This window comes from Dioscorea cayenensis, chromosome 5, assembly GCF_009730915.1.
Source record: "Dioscorea cayenensis subsp. rotundata cultivar TDr96_F1 chromosome 5, TDr96_F1_v2_PseudoChromosome.rev07_lg8_w22 25.fasta, whole genome shotgun sequence".
Classification (NCBI taxonomy): domain Eukaryota; kingdom Viridiplantae; phylum Streptophyta; class Magnoliopsida; order Dioscoreales; family Dioscoreaceae; genus Dioscorea; species Dioscorea cayenensis.
In genome coordinates, this window is record NC_052475.1 from 27,843,264 (window position 1) to 27,860,628 (window position 17,365).

Sequence of the window (17,365 nt, forward strand, 5' to 3'; positions counted from 1 at the left end):
GTGTTGGAAATATAGTACCACATCGGTTGTGTAATAGAATTGTAATGGGTTTATATATAGGTATAGAGGTTGAGCCACTAAGTCTTGAGACTTTTTGGTGTAAGACCCCTAAGCCCATATAAAGCCCATATAGAGCCCACTAATACAAAAAATATAAATTTCTAACACTCTGGCCTGATCATCATGGACACCGTCTACGTGAAAGGCATCAGGGGACTGTTATCTGGGGCTGTTATCATGTCACCATTGTGCCATTGGGTGCAGCCTGTTTGTGCTGGCACCGCTACTTAACCTCCCTTTTGCATTACCGCATGCTGCTCGCAATTCGCGGTGCATTGTCTTTCTTAATTGAGCCAGCATAAATCTTTTTGTTTTTGAGAGCCGGGAAGTATGTAATTTATGTAATAATAATTATTTTATTAGAAACATATGAATATTTTTTTCCATATTAGATGACAAGTATCTCTGTTTAAGATTTTAAGTTAGAAATAGGTATATATGAATACCTTAAATTTTATTTTTCTGAGAATATTTATTTTATAAAATTAAGAATTTCAATTGTTAAGGAAGCTACATACATTAGTTTATTAGGTTCACATCTTGATTGGGCTAAATCTATTTAATGTAAAAGTTTAATTATATCATATCTGTGTTTTAAAAGACAAATGAGAGATACTTAAATATATATATATATACATATAAATAAAACTCAGTAAAAATTAAATAATTGGAAAAGTTTTTATTCTTTTCACTTAGTAAAGGTTTATTTAAAAAATAATTTTAGAATTATAGATAAAACTTTTTCATGCAAAAATATAAAGTTGTTTAATAAATCCACCCAATATAGGAGAATTGGGTTTTTTTAATATATATAGGACACATCTCTCATCATCCAAGAACAAAAAGAATAAGAATGGATAAAGTTGTATTTCATTCCCTCACAATCACTAATTTATTCATATTCTTAAAATATATATATATATATATATACTTTTTTAAAATAATTAAAACTCAATGATTTAGCAAAGTTAATCCCAAGGTGGTTCCCATTTCATTTCTCTTAAAAAATCAATTCTTCATTAATTTATTCATGTTTAAAAATAATAATAATAATATTGGTACAGGTTTTTGTTTGTCCCTATGAATTCTTATTTTACATTGAGCAATTGTTTGTGTTCCATGATGTTTCACTTTTTGAGGTTATCCGTGGTATTGCATTGTGTGTATAATAGTACTAATATACTATTAGCCTGTTCCTCATAATATTAAATTATCTGCTTTGTCAAAATGCACAAGAAACTTGGGCCCACTATTGGGTAGTTGAACAAATTGTGGCCCTTATAGGAGGCCACAGTCCAAGCAAAGGCATGGGGGTATACAAGTAAATCCGCACAATAGGCACACGCACACCATGGAAAACCACAGATATTTGGATCATATTCCTCGTCGCCAGTCAAGCCCTGACATCGGTGGATTCAATTCACTCGCTATCATTTTGTCTCTCAGCATCAGAAGCCAAAGAAAAGGGGAAGTAAAGAGTAGGATACTATGAAGGAGGAGAAGAGTCCTCTTCTCTCGCCGCCGCACCCACCGCCATACGCGGAGGAGGATGGACGCAACAACAGCAGCACAACTGGTGGCGCTGATGCAGCCCCGCCCAAGGATGTATTCCATTTCGCTTACATCGTCTACTTCACACTCGGAGCCGGCTTCCTCCTTCCTTGGAACGCCTTCATCACCGCCGTTGACTACTTCAGCTACCTCTACCCAGCAGCCCCCGTGGATCGCGTCTTCTCCGTAGGCTATATGATCTCATGCTTGATCCCCCTTCTGTTCATCGTAGGATGGGGCGCACACCGTTCAAGCGTCTCCACCAGGATCAACATTGGCCTCGCCCTTTTCACTCTTTCCCTCCTGGTGGTCCCTGTCATGGACGCTGTCTATGTGAAGGGCGTCAGGGGGCGGTATTCTGGTTATTATGTCACCGTGGGGGCTGTTGTGGTGTCCGGCGCTGCTGATGCTCTTGTGCAGGGTGGGGTTATTGGCGCCGCTGGGGAAATGCCCGAGCGCTACATGCAGGCTGTTTGTGCCGGCACAGCTGCTTCAGGTTTGAATGTCTGTGCCCGCTGTATTCCATAGTATTTGTTGCATTGAATCCTTTGTAGAACTATCAGAAATCTTTTAATGGTTTGGTTGTCTGATCGGCGTTGATTATCAAAATTGATTTGTTGGCGGAGGTATATTGCTCATGGGGACTGTGCTGCATGCATGATGAGGGTTAGGATACAAGCACTTATTACTCATCTGATTCTATTCTATTGTTCTTGTGCTATTCTAGTTTACGGTCTAGATAAAAAAGGAAAATGTTGTGGGTGAACAGCAACAAAGATCGCGAGGTGCCTTTTTCTCATATATTTTTGGTCAAGTTTTTGGTAGAAATGCTCACGTTAGATGAGGGTATAGTTACTTGTTGAGTTTGCGGTTCTTCTCCACTCCCTTGATTTCCCTAAAAAAGGGTGCTTATAGTCTATTTGTTAAAAAAAAAAAAAAAGTTTATGGTAGAAACTTTAAATTTATTCAATAGAATCTTGAGTGAGAATTTGAAAAAATAGGGAATGATTTTACAAATGCTAGACCCAGATTGTTGTATTAGGGTTTTCTTAATAATTATCCTTACTGATGATTGTTCAAGAGTAGTGACTTATAAAATAATGTATATCCTCAATGATGATTTGATTAATTAAAGGAATCTTATCATAACTGTAGTTTTTTTTTAATTAAAGTTGCTAACATTTAGCTAGAGAGCGTTTATCGTATATTTATTTAAAAAAAAGTTTTTGGTAGAAACTTAAAATTTATTCGATGGAATCTTGAGTGAGAATTTGAAAGGAGAGGGAATGATTTTAGAGATACTAGGCCTATATTGTGGTGTTAGGATTTTCTTAATTGTTATCCTTACTCTGATTGGTCAATCCAGATAATAGTTGCTTTTGAGATAACAGCAGTGTCTTATATATAATAATGTATCTCCTCAATAATGATTTGATTGCCAATGATCTTCGGGTCTATTGGTACACGGATCGTCGATAGAGCTCTCACCGAGTGGTGAGAGTTCGATTCTCGGCTGATGGCACATTTCTGGGAGTTGTGAATAGTGGTTGTGTACGGGTGGTCCCAGCGCCCACGTGAGTGCGGCCCTATCCCCACTTGTTCTACCGAGGTTTGTGCATGTCCCTGGGTCTCTAGTGGGTTTGCCCCGCTCCTCTTTTCCAAAAAAAATAATAAAATAATGATTTGATTAATAAAAAGAATCTGAACATAACTGTAGGTTTTTTTTTAAGTAAAGTTGCTAGCATTTAGCTAGGAACAAAAGAAAAACTACTTACAAAAATTTAAGAACTAAAACCCATGTTTTTTTACTAGCATCCATTGGCCATTGGGAAGATCAAGTCCACTGAAGAAAAGGGATAGGCTTGAATCCTGTTTGCTGTAGATGCTCATACAATCTGAAAAAAATGTTATTTTCTCTACTTATAACTTCTAACCTCACACTAGGGGGAGCGGCTGCGAAGATGGTTAGGGTTCCCTATTGCATTAACGTGTCTCCATGCAACACGATTACCAATGTGTTGTAGCATGTCTACAAGGTTTGTTAAGTCATAATAGACTTTTTCTGACTTCAATTTTAGCCCACACTAGTGCTCCAAAGCAGCAAGTTAAGCTTGTAAACTAGATTCAGTCGTGATAGCCAATGATCCGGCTAGGGTGATATTTATCACATTAGTCACAATTACAAATTCAAGACCACTCTGGCAAGACTACCCCACCTAGGAGGCATCACTTAAAACAAAGATGGAATGAAAAGAATGGATGAAGTAAGGGGACTTCCTAGCATTTTGATAAGCTTCTTTTTATTTTTTATTTTTTATTTTTGAATTTTCAAGGCATGTTGAAGACCTTGATGAAATATCCTTTGAAAATTCAGTTCTCATTTCTTGAAAATATAGTTACATCTGGCTTTCCACACGAGCCAAGCGTAGACTAATGTTGATTGCCAAACCAATCACCAAAGAAGAGCCCCTTAATTAACCCAAAGTTCATACATAAGTAGCCGCCATGTTCCAACATTGTTGGGCCTTGTTACAACTCCAAATAATATGCTAAGCAATTTCCATTCCAGGTCACAAATGACACATTGTGGGTGGACCAATATTAAGTCCATATAGATAAGCATGTGTAGGAAATTTGCCATGTAACAATCTCCAAATGAAAAATTTTATTTGGGGAGCAATTTGAATACTCCAAATTACTTGTCACCCATGCCTACTGTTAGAATAGGACATATCTTGATTAAGGTGATTATAAACCATAGAAGGAATTTTTGCATTAGAGCAAATGGACATCCAAACCCAATGATTGGACATAGAACTGTCCATGGACATCGTGGATAATCTATTTCAGTTGAGCTAGTGCTCAAAGAGCACTTTCATGCTATCCAGGTTCAAAGAAGCCTCACAGACCAAGTCTAAAATGGAGAGGTTCTCCAATGGCAATTGCATGTTAAGGAAAGTGGGCTTAACTGCTGTTGGGATATTAAAACACCAAAGATTTTGCAAAAATCAGGAATGTCAAAGTTACAATTATTAATCCAAAGATTTAATCATGTAGAGTGATTGATAAAAACAAGAGGAATTTGGCAGTTTGAGACATTTCCAAATATCGAAACGCCTTATTGCAGTTTAAAATATCGATCCAATGCTTGTCATCAAAATTAAGAAGCGTAAAAATATTTTTAGACAACAAAACTGTTTTGGAGTGATAAAAATTATTAAGGCCCAAATCCCCTCAACGGTTTTGCAAGTGTAATAGCGTTTCAACCAAGTGAGTGAAAGACACTACAATTCCTCACAAGTTTAGAAATCTTATTTAGGACAACATCTGAGATCGCATAAGATGGGAGCAAGTAGACCAGAATACCATGACGGGTCTCTGGTTCCAAATGACCATGAAAGCATTTATTCCAAATTGGTTTTTGGCGTATTGAACTATAAGGGCCTCCGTGGAGGATGTGAGTGGCTACTGCAAGCTGACTAATTTATCAAGTTGAGAATTTACACCAGAGGACCAACCTTTTAAGTCATTGCATTTTCAAACCTGTCAGAGGAACCACTAAGTGGTGCTGTTTGATTGGTGTCCTCTGATTGATTTGAATTGATGAACATTTTTTTTTTCATTAAAAGAATAGATGAATATTTATTTTCTCACTAAATTTAAAAGGGGTAATGTCATTTGGTGGTACAGGGATGAACAATAATCATGTTATGTCAAACTTAAATATGGTGCCTAAGATTATTTACAATTAACTTCCTTTTGCTTGTGGGATGAAAGATTAATATGAAATTAATGAATCAAGGGCTAAGGAAGCCTTACCATTTTTCTCCAGTATCATTCCAGATCTAATGGGAGGGAAGGTGATGGGGGAGGAAGCCTTGGATTAAATTCAGGTCAGATCATGGGGTTATTAGGTTTACATTTAGTCTGTAATCAAATCCAAAATGGATTCAATAGTTGTTGTAGTTATGTTACTGCTATTGAGCTTCAGAAAAACATCTGTTTGTGGTTGACCTGGGTGGGAATCTTACCCATCATTCTAGTAAGTGATGCTGAGGAGGGGGGCAGTAATTAATGTTCTTATTTCAAATGTTCATCTATTTCTCCTCTCAACATTTACATTCAACTGAGACAAACCAGAATGCCGTGTTCTTTATTAGATTTATGAATTATATTACACGCCATGGAGTTCATTGCACAGATGATAGTATTATTCATTAATTGCAGGGGTGCTTGTCTCTGCAATGAGGATAGTAACAAAAGCAATATTTCCACAAGATACTCATGGATTGAGGAATAGTGCAAATGTCTACTTTGGCGTAAGTATCGCAATAATGATCATATGCATTGTTTGTTATAATATAGCAGACAGGCTTCCTGTTGTCAAACATTACAAAGATATCAAACTGCAAGCTCAAAAAGAGGAGATAAATGAGAAAGGATTGCTCAGTGGAAAAGCCTGGAGATCAACATTGTGGGACATCATTGGGAGAATTAAGTGGTTTGGGATTGGCATCTTCCTGATCTATGTTGTCACTCTTTCAATTTTTCCTGGATATATCACAGAAGATGTGCACTCTGAGGTCCTCAAGGACTGGTATCCAATTATCCTTATCACTGGATATAATGTGTTTGATCTGTTGGGTAAGACTCTCCCTGCTGTTTATCTCCTGGAAAACGTAAATGTTGCGTTTGCCGGAAGTGCTGCAAGGTTGTTTTTCTATCCTCTATTTCTGAGTTGCTTGCACGGTCCACACTTTTTCAGAACTGAAATTCCGGTCACTGTACTTACGTGTCTTCTTGGGCTGACGAATGGCTATTTTACTGCCATTTTGATGATTCTGGCTCCTAAAAGTGTCCCAATTCAGCATGCTGAGACCACTGGCATTGTGATTGTTGTATTCTTGGTGCTTGGTTTGGCAGTTGGCTCTGTGGTATCTTGGTTTTGGGTTATATGATGATAAACAAATGTGTTACGGTAAGGGGAACACCCTTCACTGCTTCACATCTAATGCACATCATCTTTATATTCTATTAAATGTTAAAACATTTCTGATATTTATCCTGCTGGCCCCACTGTGAAATGCTTTGATCCCCTTACGTTTGTAAAACTGTGAGAGATTGTTGTCGTGTATTTGCTTACGTTTTATGAATTATAAATGTGTGCATTACGTTCAGCCTGTGAATGCGTTTGCATGGAAAATATAGAAATTTATTCTTATATAATATCTCTGCCACTTTCCACGTCAAGCAAGGCATGCCCGGATCAATCAATTTATTCTCTTCAAACAGTACAAAAATTTTCTACCAAAATAAAATCCTGTCCAAGGCTTCTCTTTGTTCGGAATATTGCTATGGATATGCTGAGCGGGGTTATAGAAGCAATAGCTGAGTGTCAGCGAAACTATAAATAAACAACAAATAATAAAAAATAGAAGCAGGTAAAGTAAATCAACTTCCTTGAAATTAATTACTTGAGGTAACCACTATACTTCATCCGTTTATATATTTCCCCAAAAAATAATAATTTAGCATACACGTTATACCAGGAAGCAGATCTACACGTAACAAACAAACCACTAATGGATCAGTTGTTCAAAGTAAACAGAATACTGTAGAAGAGTGCATATGGATGAAGCTCAGCGTGCTGTTTCTAACTCCAGAGGTAACATGGGAGATGCAGCACTGGTACTTGTCCCACTCCTAGAATGCTCGGCGACTCTCAGTCCCAACTGCTGCAGCTGGTGGACAACATGAGACATCCTAGGCCTAACTGATGGAACATGCTGCGTGCATGAGTATACAAGATCGACAACCTTCTGTACCACACCAACCTCTGGAACATCCAAGATCTGTGGATCCAGAAGTTCTAAGTATCTGTGAGATTGGACCAGAGGAGTCGCCCACTCGAATATGCTCTGCCAACCCACAGAATCAATCGCTTGAGCTGGCCGACGGCCACTAACGATCTCAAGCAGCAGCACTCCAAAACTGTAAACATCACTCTTTGTTGTCAGCTCGTTCCTGTACATGAATTCTGGAGCAAGATAACCGTTTGTTCCAGCCATCACCATCCTTTCATGCATTGCCTCCCATGATACAAACTTGGAGAGGCCAACTCCCATCAGATGTGCTCCAAACTCTTCATCCAGGAGCACGTTGCTTGCACGGATATCCCGATGGACTACATGCGGCTTCACCTTGTCATGCAGAAATCTGGAATTAGAATTTAACAGATGTCAGCCATGGTTCATTACTGGGAAAGGGAACAAGTAACAGGAATGGAAGAATGAATAAAGTGAGTAGGTCAGGAGAAAAACTTTAAGGGACCGGAAAACAATATGACATATGACTATACTCAATTATGTGACAACTTATGGAAATAGCAACAAACCAATTGTGCCCATGCCACTGTTTTAACCCTTGAAATCAACAATCCAAAATGAGTTTAAAAACCAAGCAAGAAAAGTGGCAGAAATGACCAATGGTGAAATATATCTAGCTGTAACCAGGAGGAAAAAAGCTAAGACACTCTAATAGTAACCAAAAATCCCATGGATGAATCATGAATGACAAACAAAAAAAAAAAAAATTGCACGTTATAACAAAACATTAAATAAGGAAGACACGATTGTGATAATAAACCTGCATGCACCAACTGAACAAGTAACACCAGCAGGAATTTTTAATCAGTCTCACAGTAAAATATATATAGTTGCTTGAAGGCACCTACTTTCCAAGTTTAAAGCACAATAGAAAACATTCACACTTCCTGGTCTAACTGATATAAATCTTGGTCAAGGAAATATAAGATTTAATTTTAAAAAACACAAAATAGCATCAACCTAGGGACAGGATGAAAGGAATATACTATTAACATGCAAACAAAAAGCTGTAGGCTTAAAACTCACGCAATTCCTTGAGCAAGAGTAGTTGCAACTCTCATTCTCATCACCCAGTCCAAGCTCCTGCCCCCTCTGGGTAAGTGATGCAGCCATCTATCCAATGGCCCATTAGCAACAAACTCATACACTATATAGCGATCCCCATGATCATAGCAACAGCCTTTCAGAGCCACTAAATTAGGATGATGTAGCTTAGCAACCCTCCCAATCTCAGAATAGAACTCCTTTTTCCTCTGAAGATTTGATCGCCTCAACCTTTTAATAGCAACTCTTGATCCATCAGGCAAAAGTCCACTATATGTGCCACCTGTTTTAGCATCACCAAGAAGTCGGTTTCCTTCGCTGAAATTCTTAGTTATTGACCTCAACTCTTCATTCGTGAACACTTTCCATGATGGAGGAACTAATGCAGCATCTGAAGGACAAGATATCTTCCGTGATCTTCTACGTTTCTTGCTCCTTCGGAATGCAAGGAGCCAGATTACAACAGCTAGGGTGGTAAAGAGGATCAAACCACTAACAACAGCAAGGATGATGAAGTATTCTTCATGGCAATGCTTAAGGTTGCATGTATTTTCTGACACAAAATTTTCATAAAGCAAAAAACCTTGTCAGGGCATGTTGTATGGGAAGAATTATTAATAGGAGATTAATGGCTTCAGGTAATTGGTGCTTCTTTGGGACAAAAATCTAAGCAAAGCACACAATACTCAAATTTAATCCTGTTAACAAGTCAAATGGTAGGTCAGACTCTACCTTGATATCGCATGCAGATAAGTTTGTGAGAGGAATTGCATCTTTCACCAACAAGAGCAACATGACCATTAGTCACCAAAGTACATGAATCTGTCGGAGCATTACTTTGACAAGGACCATTTGTACAATTGAAGTGGAATGGCTCCCCAGGGAAGACTGAACCATTCCAACTGGACAAATTGTCAGACCATTTCCAGATAAAGCCACTTGTGGAATTGAATCCTCGTCCCCCAACCCAACACCCATTAGCATCATTAGAACATAGACTTTGGGCAAAACCCAACTCCTGAACTGATGTCAGGGCTGCCAAATGGCCACTGTAATTCTGGCAGAGCTCCTCTGACCTATCCCAGGAAAGGGAGTTTCCGATGTACATGAAGCACTTAATATTGTCCGGGCCAACTTTCCAACCAACAGGGCACGCTGCCAACAAAAAGACAGCATGGTTAAGGCTAAAAGCATCTCAAAATGACAGATGCTGCTAAAGACATAAGATGAAAAAGTAATTGTTGCATAACAAGAACCAAAATTCACTAAAGGCACAATTGTTTATGGCAGAAAGCCTTTGTTTCTTCCACAGACCATAATACTGCTGTTGTTTGACAAAGTAGCTTCATTTAAGACTGTTATTAACTTCTTGGCGTGTCTTTTTTTTTTTTAAGGACGACAAACGCCAATCTCTGTAGCGTATGAGGATGCATGAGTGTGGGCTGTAACATCACCAACGTCAGTTAATTCCACCATCAAGGATTCAAATCTGCATAACTCTGCATGCCACACGAGTGATTTATTTTTGATGTAGCTAACCACTTATTAAACCAAGTGACTTTTAGCTCAACTGCTTAGCTTCCTTCCATAACAATAAACACCAGATACAGATGTTATTCGTCTACCGACATTGCCTTCATAGCTAACTTCTTATACAGAAAACCAAATTGGCTCTCTAAAACCATATCTTGCCTTGATCATGCTTAGCAAAACTCCATACGTACTGGGAGAAGTATGTATGTCCCTAATCAAAATCTAATAATCAACAAACCAAGTAAAACCGAAAAAGAGGGAAGAATGGGCCCCTTTTTCCTAGATCTAACTGATATTTGCGAGTCAATCGAAAAGAATAGAACCCAAAATAGCCTATCACAGTATAAAATTGGAACAAGCCCCAAGAAAATCACAATCCTGCTATACAAAAACCACCATTCTAAGAAGAGGGTTTACATATATACATAAAAATATTATTCATGAAGAAGCCACACGGTCTGAGAATATAGTAGATCTAGCTGAACAAGTGCAAGAACAAGCACGACGCCAACAATTAACGGACGATAAGAGAGAAACAAAAGGCTCACCGCCATAAGCAGAGACGCAAAGGAAGAGGAAGGCAACGCAGGCCAGGGAGGAACGAACCCTAGACATCTCAAGGCGACGCCCTAGGGCTGGAAAGCAGGAGAAATGGAGGCGGGGAGGGCATACACCGCCCACCTACCAACACTCCCCCCAATTATCCACCATCAGAGAAGCCTTCAACTGGAGAGAAGCCAAGTAATAATAAATAATTATATAAAAAAAAAAAAATTATGGTCACGTGAGACGCGAGTGATGGGTTTACTTTTACCATCCTATTCCCAATCTGACCCTGAGTCAACCCCGTTTGACAAGATGATGCCGTGGTTGATCGGGCGGAGCCGTCACCGTCCTCTCCGGCCGGCGGTCGAGCTCCAGCGTGCCACGCTCGTCAACGTTAAGCTCAAGTGGACTAAGGATCGCACGCTGGATTCCGTCGTTTCCCGAGAGCGCCACCTCCGCCCCGTCCTTCATCTGATTGAGCGCATCTCCGCCGACTCTAGTGGCCAATCCCCTGCTCAGGAACTCTCGCCGCGCCGCCACCACTCGGAGGTCTCCACCTTCATGAGGCGTTTTCCTAGCGTCTTCTATGAGACCTTCTCCTCGCGCACCGGTGGCCCCTGGTTCGCCCTAACTAATGCTGCTTGCCTCCTTCGCCAGCGCGAACTGCGGCTTCTTTGCCAGATGGAATCCGATTTCGTCGACCGTCTACGACGGCTTCTGATGATGAGCGTTGATCGCGCCCTCCCACTCGGCACCATCGATCAACTTAGATGGGACATGGGCCTGCCGTCTTGCTACCAGCGAAGCCTGGTGCCCCGCTATCCGACTTTCTTCGACCTCATCCAGCCTCCCGGCGATGAGCGCGTCTGGATGAAGCTCGTGTCTTGGGACACACGACTCGCGGTCTCGGAGCTCCAGAGGAGCAGGGCCGCACAAGTAAGCGAAGAAGGAGAAGAAAAGTGTTTGGCGTTTCCGGTGCGGTTCCCGAGGGGTTTCGGTCTGAAAAAGAAGTGCATGGAATGGCTCCACGAGTGGCAGACTCTGCCATACACCAGCCCGTACGCGGACGCTTCGGGGCTCGATCCCCGGACCGACGTCTCCGAGAAGAGGAACGTTGGTGTGTTTCACGAGCTCCTCCACCTTACGCTGGGGAAGAAGACGGAGCGAAAGAACGTGAGCAACCTACGCAAGGCGCTGTCATTGCCTCAGAAGTTCACCAAAGTGTTCGAGCGTCACCCAGGCATCTTCTATTTGTCCCAGAAGATGGGCACTCAGACCGTGGTCCTCCGTGAAGCCTATGGTGCTGGTCGGGAGCTCCTCTACAAACATCCGCTTATTGATATCAGAGACGAGTACCTTGCCCTCATGAAGGATTCATGGACAACAAGGAGAAGTGACGAACGAGCTGATGAATGTACCTGCGTCTAGTCCTAACTGACGACCTTCTCATGGTCAGTAGTAATACAGGAATGCCATATACACACGCCAAAGGGCGTTATGCGAAAGATAAGAAAGCCAAACCGGTTTGAATGCCTGATAGATTATTGAAACTTATGTAGTTGAAGCTACATTGATAAGCGTAATCAAAAGAAGAGCAAATCAACCATGATTATTAAGACCGACTCTATTTACAACCGCTTGAGTTTGTCGCAGCAATGTATTCCTCTATGCTTTGTATGAATTGATGGCCAAGCACTCAACTGGCCAGTATGCGTGTTACATCTTTGGTTATCATATACAATCACAATTATTTCCGACTTCAACAACTTAGCAATGTACAAGAAGGCAAAATGGAGCAGCGGCTTTCCAAGTAATCTGCTTGTTCACCAGGAGGGCATGCAAGAAGCTATGGAGGGAACTCGCTTTCTTCATTCTTTTCTCATGAGTTCTTCTCCAGAACGGATAGAGCTGGTGTGAGGTAGTTATTTGCTTTATCTGGCAGATGGGCTACCTGCACAAGCAAATATAAATTATTACTATGCTGCTATACTTTGGATATTGAAACTCAAAGATCAATCCAGAAAACGGAATGAATTTTCTACATGCTCTATCTACTACTGACCAACTCATAGAGCTCATTCCTCCCTTTGGCAACATACTCGTAGCATACCTAATTAAACCCAGACTAATGTTAGCCCAGACGTATCAAGGAAAGGAACAGAAGATCAGTAAATCAATTAAGTATCTCACATCAAAACTCTTGTTTCTTGCAGTTGAATCATGCAATGACTTAACACAGATATCTGCTACATCAGCACAACTGATACCCTGCAACAATTTTAAGTTATAGAATGATTATTGGCAGTTCAGTACAATTGCCAAGTCAAACGAAAAGATGGCACCATGTCTAACCTGAGAGATCCTGTTCCCTTGATCAAAGATGAGGGCACGCTGGCCACCAGGTTCTTCCTGGAAAGTTGTCTTAGAGTAAGTTTTCAAATATGAGTTCTATACAGTCACAAGCTCTCTCAAGCTAAATGCTAGCATAAAAGCCAAATATTCTCTAACATATGTCAGTTATGCACTTCTGATAATGCACAGCCTCCTATATCACTCCGCAGCCCAACAAACAAGCTTAACAGCTAACCATAAAGAGGAAGACGTAACCTTCCTTGACAATGTGTAATAACTCCGCACATAATATAATCAATAAATATGAGAAAATCACTGCTGTCCTCATCATATGGTACACTGTTATTCATTGATAATATACAAAATATTCCATGAATCATGTTTGACCAGGTACATGAGATGCGCTGCATTGGATTATGGAGAATTTCTGTATATTAAGAAACTCCAGTCAAACACTGAACAGATCACTTTCCCAGTGATAACTGATGAGCCACATCAGTGATCAAAAAGTAACGGATCAAATGGCCAGCAAAAGGTTGTGCTAGAGGTGTCCCCTCTAAATAGTGTCAAACCATCAAAAGTGATAAAAGCCATCAAGACATACCCAAAAAATAAAATAAAATAAAATAAAATAAAACGGGTACTGAGCTCTTTCTCGATCCACCAACAGAATTGAAAAGATTGCTGTAGAAACTTTTCTTCTCTCCTTTTCTAGCAAATACTATCAGAAAATTAACAACGCGAAGTTGCATACATCTTCAGTTGTATAACGAGATCAGGGGACATAGATCTGTATATAGGTGAAGCACAAGGGGACAAGACATCAATTTCAAATTAGTTTGAAAATCCTTGAAACTAAGCTTGTTAAGTATGAAAATCCAATCAATACCCATCACAAGCCCACCGTGGTATTATAAATGAACTTGATTCTTCAATGATGTCTTCCTAATACAAGAATTATAGTCTACCAGGAGATTGAAATGCCATCAAACATCGAAAATGAATATTTTTTCATCATAGAAATTACAGACTAAAAGTGACCTGCCTGTGATGATCAGTTCAAATCATTTTGGAGCACTTAACATTCATATCACAAGAAAAAGCAGTTTAAGTGTCATACTGTACCTTCAATGGACCAGGGCGAACAATAGTGTACCCAAGACCAGATCTTCTTAATGCATCCTCTCCCGCCTAAACATATGCAAGAGAAAAAAAAAATGCAAGATTTACTCAATCTGCAAGCAAAATTAAAAGCTCTAAGAGATGCTGGTTCAGAAATGGTACCTTCTTGGCTTTCAGAACTTGATCTCTCCTGTTTGGTTCAATTCCAGAACCAGTACATGACACCAATATAAAGTCTGTTTCTTGGCCAGTCTGTGAATATCAACAAAAATACAATAGTGAGTATTTGGATTAAACAGACTTAATAGTTTGCCTGCTTCAGTAGTTCCATATTCCATTAAAGAATAAAAACTAGAATAGGGCAACAAGAAAGGACTAATATCAGAGTGTAAAAAGTAACAAGTTCCATGAACCAACAGAGATCAAGAAAAATAAAGAGTGTAACTAAAACATTTTTCAAATTTCAGTTTTAGGGGAAGGTAAAGTGAAGAAGAGAATGAGGACTGAACAATTTGTGGATCGATACAGTTGCAAAGCCTCAAGTCAGTAATACTAATGGAACATAAAGGAAATTTGATCTCAATCATGGCTCTAGTAGATCAGGGCTTGTCAACAGAACCAAATTGGTTGTACCTACTTGCATACCACAAATATTCAAACATGTAGGTCATGGTGACCACAATAAGGTAATTACATTCAAAACTTCTGAAATATCATCATCATCATCATCATAATAATAATAATAATAATAATAATAATAAAAAATCCATCACATTGAAATGCTGATGTATGCGCACTAGGACTATTGCTGATCTCCATTAAGCAGCCTACATCAGACAGAAAAAAATTTGAACTATCACCAAAACAGTTGGCACTATGCTAGAATGTGCTCAAACGTTATTGCATAGCATAAAAAAGACCACATTAACAAAAAGGCCAATAATGTTAGGAATGGCCTTCATCTTTTTCCACCCTCCCAAGATGCAGGACATTATTTGTAGAAGCTACACATTGTCAATTCAAAAATAAACCACCTTCCAATAGCAAGTCAAGCCCTCACTAATTGAGATTTGTCTAAGCCAATACTTTGCCAAGAGATTGAAATTGAATAGCACTTTGCACACTAACAGCCGGGTAGTTAAGCCATTTAACCACATATACAAGAAAACAGACAAGGAAGCCCAAAGAGCCACTTACAGGTAAGGCTTTAATATACTCCAGTATAAGTTTGAAGCTTCTAGGGTCTTGATTATTTCCTGAAGGTCCCTCAGCAGGCCTCTGCGTTAAGTTAGCATAGCAAGCACATGTTATCTGTCAGAATACTGAACAGCAAACATATTTAATAACTTTCAACAATTAAGAATAAAACATACCTGTCTTCTTGGTTCAAAACGAATCGTCAATGTATGTACTAGAAAAGGATCCAAGGGTGGATCATCAGGTCTGACCGGACGAAAAGATGAAAATGGTACTCTTACCTGAAGTACATTGTCATGATAAAGCAGTTTAGAAGCTATACACTTGATGGTGTCATAATTGAAAGTTCCAAAGTTAACAGAAATCAGACCCTGCAGAAGCCCACTTTTGTGCTTATTCGAGTAAAGTACAATTTGCTTTGGGAAGTATCAGCCAGCGGCCCAGCTTGAAGAATCAAAACATATGACCTCCCATTTCCACCCAAAGAAAGAACCAAACCATCATACCTAAGCACATTATACTCAACTTATTAGAGCCTCAAGAATATAGAGTAATGGATATGCATAAGATGAGAACAACACATACACAAATGAACACCGAATATAATGAATATGCATAAGATGAGAACAACTCACACACAAATGAATACCAAATATGATGCACGCCATATTATCTGAGAAAGTATGTCATACCTGTCAAGAGTGGAACCCAAGGGAAGAGAGAGTCTTTTCGAGAGTTCAACATACCCGCCTCTAGTGAAAACATATCCTACAATGGACAAAAGCCAATAGCAGTATGCTTGGTTCAAATATTCTCATCAATGTCTTTCAACCAGTCTCACTTAGTTTGATGATGCACAAAAATACCAAAATTTACAGCATAGGAAACCAAATATAAGCACAATAGGCCCAAAGAAAATCTAAGGAGAATTAGAAAATCACCAGAGAAGACAGTATCCCCAGATTCTGTAAATTCAAATTTCGCATTCATTCCTCCATCATACTTGGCAGCAACAACATCCTGGAAGTAAGTTCCCTGGCGAACTTCCCAACCCTCTAATGACTTTTCAGATTTGAACTTTGCAAGCAGGAGTTTGCTTTTGCTGCTTTTACCAGCCCTCAACTGTGCTAGCTCATTATTATAGTCCTGCAAAGTTAAAGATTCGAACAGATTCACTGATGCCTGAGTTATCAACAGGAAGGTACATGCTGAAACTGTAAACAAACCTGAAATGCCTTGGCCACATTGCGGACTCCTTGATTATCTACTCTGTTTAGGTCCCCGGTAATGGTCGAACGTGCAGTTGCACAATAAATGATCTTATTGCAGCCAGCAACGGCAGCTCGTAGTGAAGAAGGTTCACCAACATCACCAACCATGATGGTCACTGATCTTGGAAGCATATCCACCACTTCTGGATCATCGTTTCTAACCAGTGCCTAATTCATCACTCTGATTAGATATTCCAAGAATCCATACATGAGAAATCAGTCTTACTAGTGTGCGCAATGATCTGCACATACCTTGACCTTGTAGCCCCTAAGCATGAGCTTGCGGATAACAATCCTTCCGATCCTGCTAGTAGCTCCAACAACGAGCACGGTGGTGTCCTGGGCCTCAGGGACGGTGAACTCGCACATCGGGCCACGGATGAGGACGGTATCCAGCAAGCGCTCATCGGTTGTGGTCCGGGAAATCTGGCCAAGGCCGGAGAACTTGCGCCAGACCTCATCGAATATCTGGCGAGATTTACGACCAAGACCGACCGGATTTACGTCGTCAAGGGTCAATGAAACTCCCTGCTTCTCCTCCTCTCCCGTCCGAGCCGTCTCTTCGCTCTCATTGTTGTTGTTCGATGGTAGCGCTGACACCGTATGGCGTCTGAGCCGCTGGCCGGAGGGATTGGAAGAAGAGGACAGGATTAGGAATCTAGGGCAATTGAGCTTGGTCTGGGCTGAGACACCGGCACCACCGACGGGAAGAGCAGCCATTCTGAATAGCAGCAGCCGAGCTTGGCACGATGAATAGTATTTATATATATAAGAGTGAAATTGGGTTCGGGGTTCTCGGTGAGG

General features: G+C 40.1%; 4 protein-coding genes across 5 annotated transcripts; 2 read left to right on the plus strand and 2 right to left on the minus strand.

Moving 5' to 3' along the window:
- Positions 1-1,415: 1,415 nt before the first annotated feature.
- LOC120261657 (equilibrative nucleotide transporter 1-like) lies at positions 1,416-6,788 on the plus strand. Its single transcript, XM_039269630.1, has 2 exons — positions 1,416-2,107; positions 5,839-6,788. The coding sequence occupies exons 1-2, from the start codon at positions 1,549-1,551 to the stop codon at positions 6,567-6,569; spliced, it is 1,290 nt and encodes a 429-aa protein (XP_039125564.1). The 5' UTR covers positions 1,416-1,548; the 3' UTR covers positions 6,570-6,788.
- A 265-nt stretch (positions 6,789-7,053) lies between these two features.
- Positions 7,054-11,007, minus strand: LOC120261501 (C-type lectin receptor-like tyrosine-protein kinase At1g52310). Of its 2 annotated transcripts, none has more exons than XM_039269415.1 (5): positions 10,882-11,007; positions 10,622-10,799; positions 9,273-9,695; positions 8,523-9,093; positions 7,054-7,827 (listed from the first exon to the last, which is right to left on the minus strand). In XM_039269415.1, the coding sequence occupies exons 2-5, from the start codon at positions 10,686-10,688 to the stop codon at positions 7,251-7,253; spliced, it is 1,638 nt and encodes a 545-aa protein (XP_039125349.1). In that variant the 5' UTR covers positions 10,689-10,799; positions 10,882-11,007; the 3' UTR covers positions 7,054-7,250. The 2 variants fall into 2 exon arrangements, with proteins under 2 accessions (XP_039125349.1, XP_039125350.1); XM_039269416.1 differs by having other exon boundaries at positions 10,888-11,000.
- LOC120261502 (protein WHAT'S THIS FACTOR 9, mitochondrial) lies at positions 10,902-12,073 on the plus strand. The gene has a single exon (XM_039269417.1). The coding sequence runs from the start codon at positions 10,932-10,934 to the stop codon at positions 12,045-12,047; it is 1,116 nt and encodes a 371-aa protein (XP_039125351.1). The 5' UTR covers positions 10,902-10,931; the 3' UTR covers positions 12,048-12,073.
- A 135-nt stretch (positions 12,074-12,208) lies between these two features.
- Positions 12,209-17,307, minus strand: LOC120261499 (protein HIGH CHLOROPHYLL FLUORESCENCE PHENOTYPE 173, chloroplastic). Its single transcript, XM_039269414.1, has 13 exons — positions 16,814-17,307; positions 16,517-16,729; positions 16,232-16,436; positions 15,983-16,058; positions 15,661-15,796; positions 15,467-15,571; positions 15,291-15,371; positions 14,256-14,345; positions 14,097-14,162; positions 12,972-13,028; positions 12,810-12,887; positions 12,682-12,729; positions 12,209-12,570 (listed from the first exon to the last, which is right to left on the minus strand). Exons 1-13 carry the CDS (start codon positions 17,279-17,281, stop codon positions 12,499-12,501), a joined length of 1,695 nt encoding a protein of 564 aa, XP_039125348.1. The 5' UTR covers positions 17,282-17,307; the 3' UTR covers positions 12,209-12,498.
- Between the last annotated feature and the right edge of the window lie 58 nt (positions 17,308-17,365).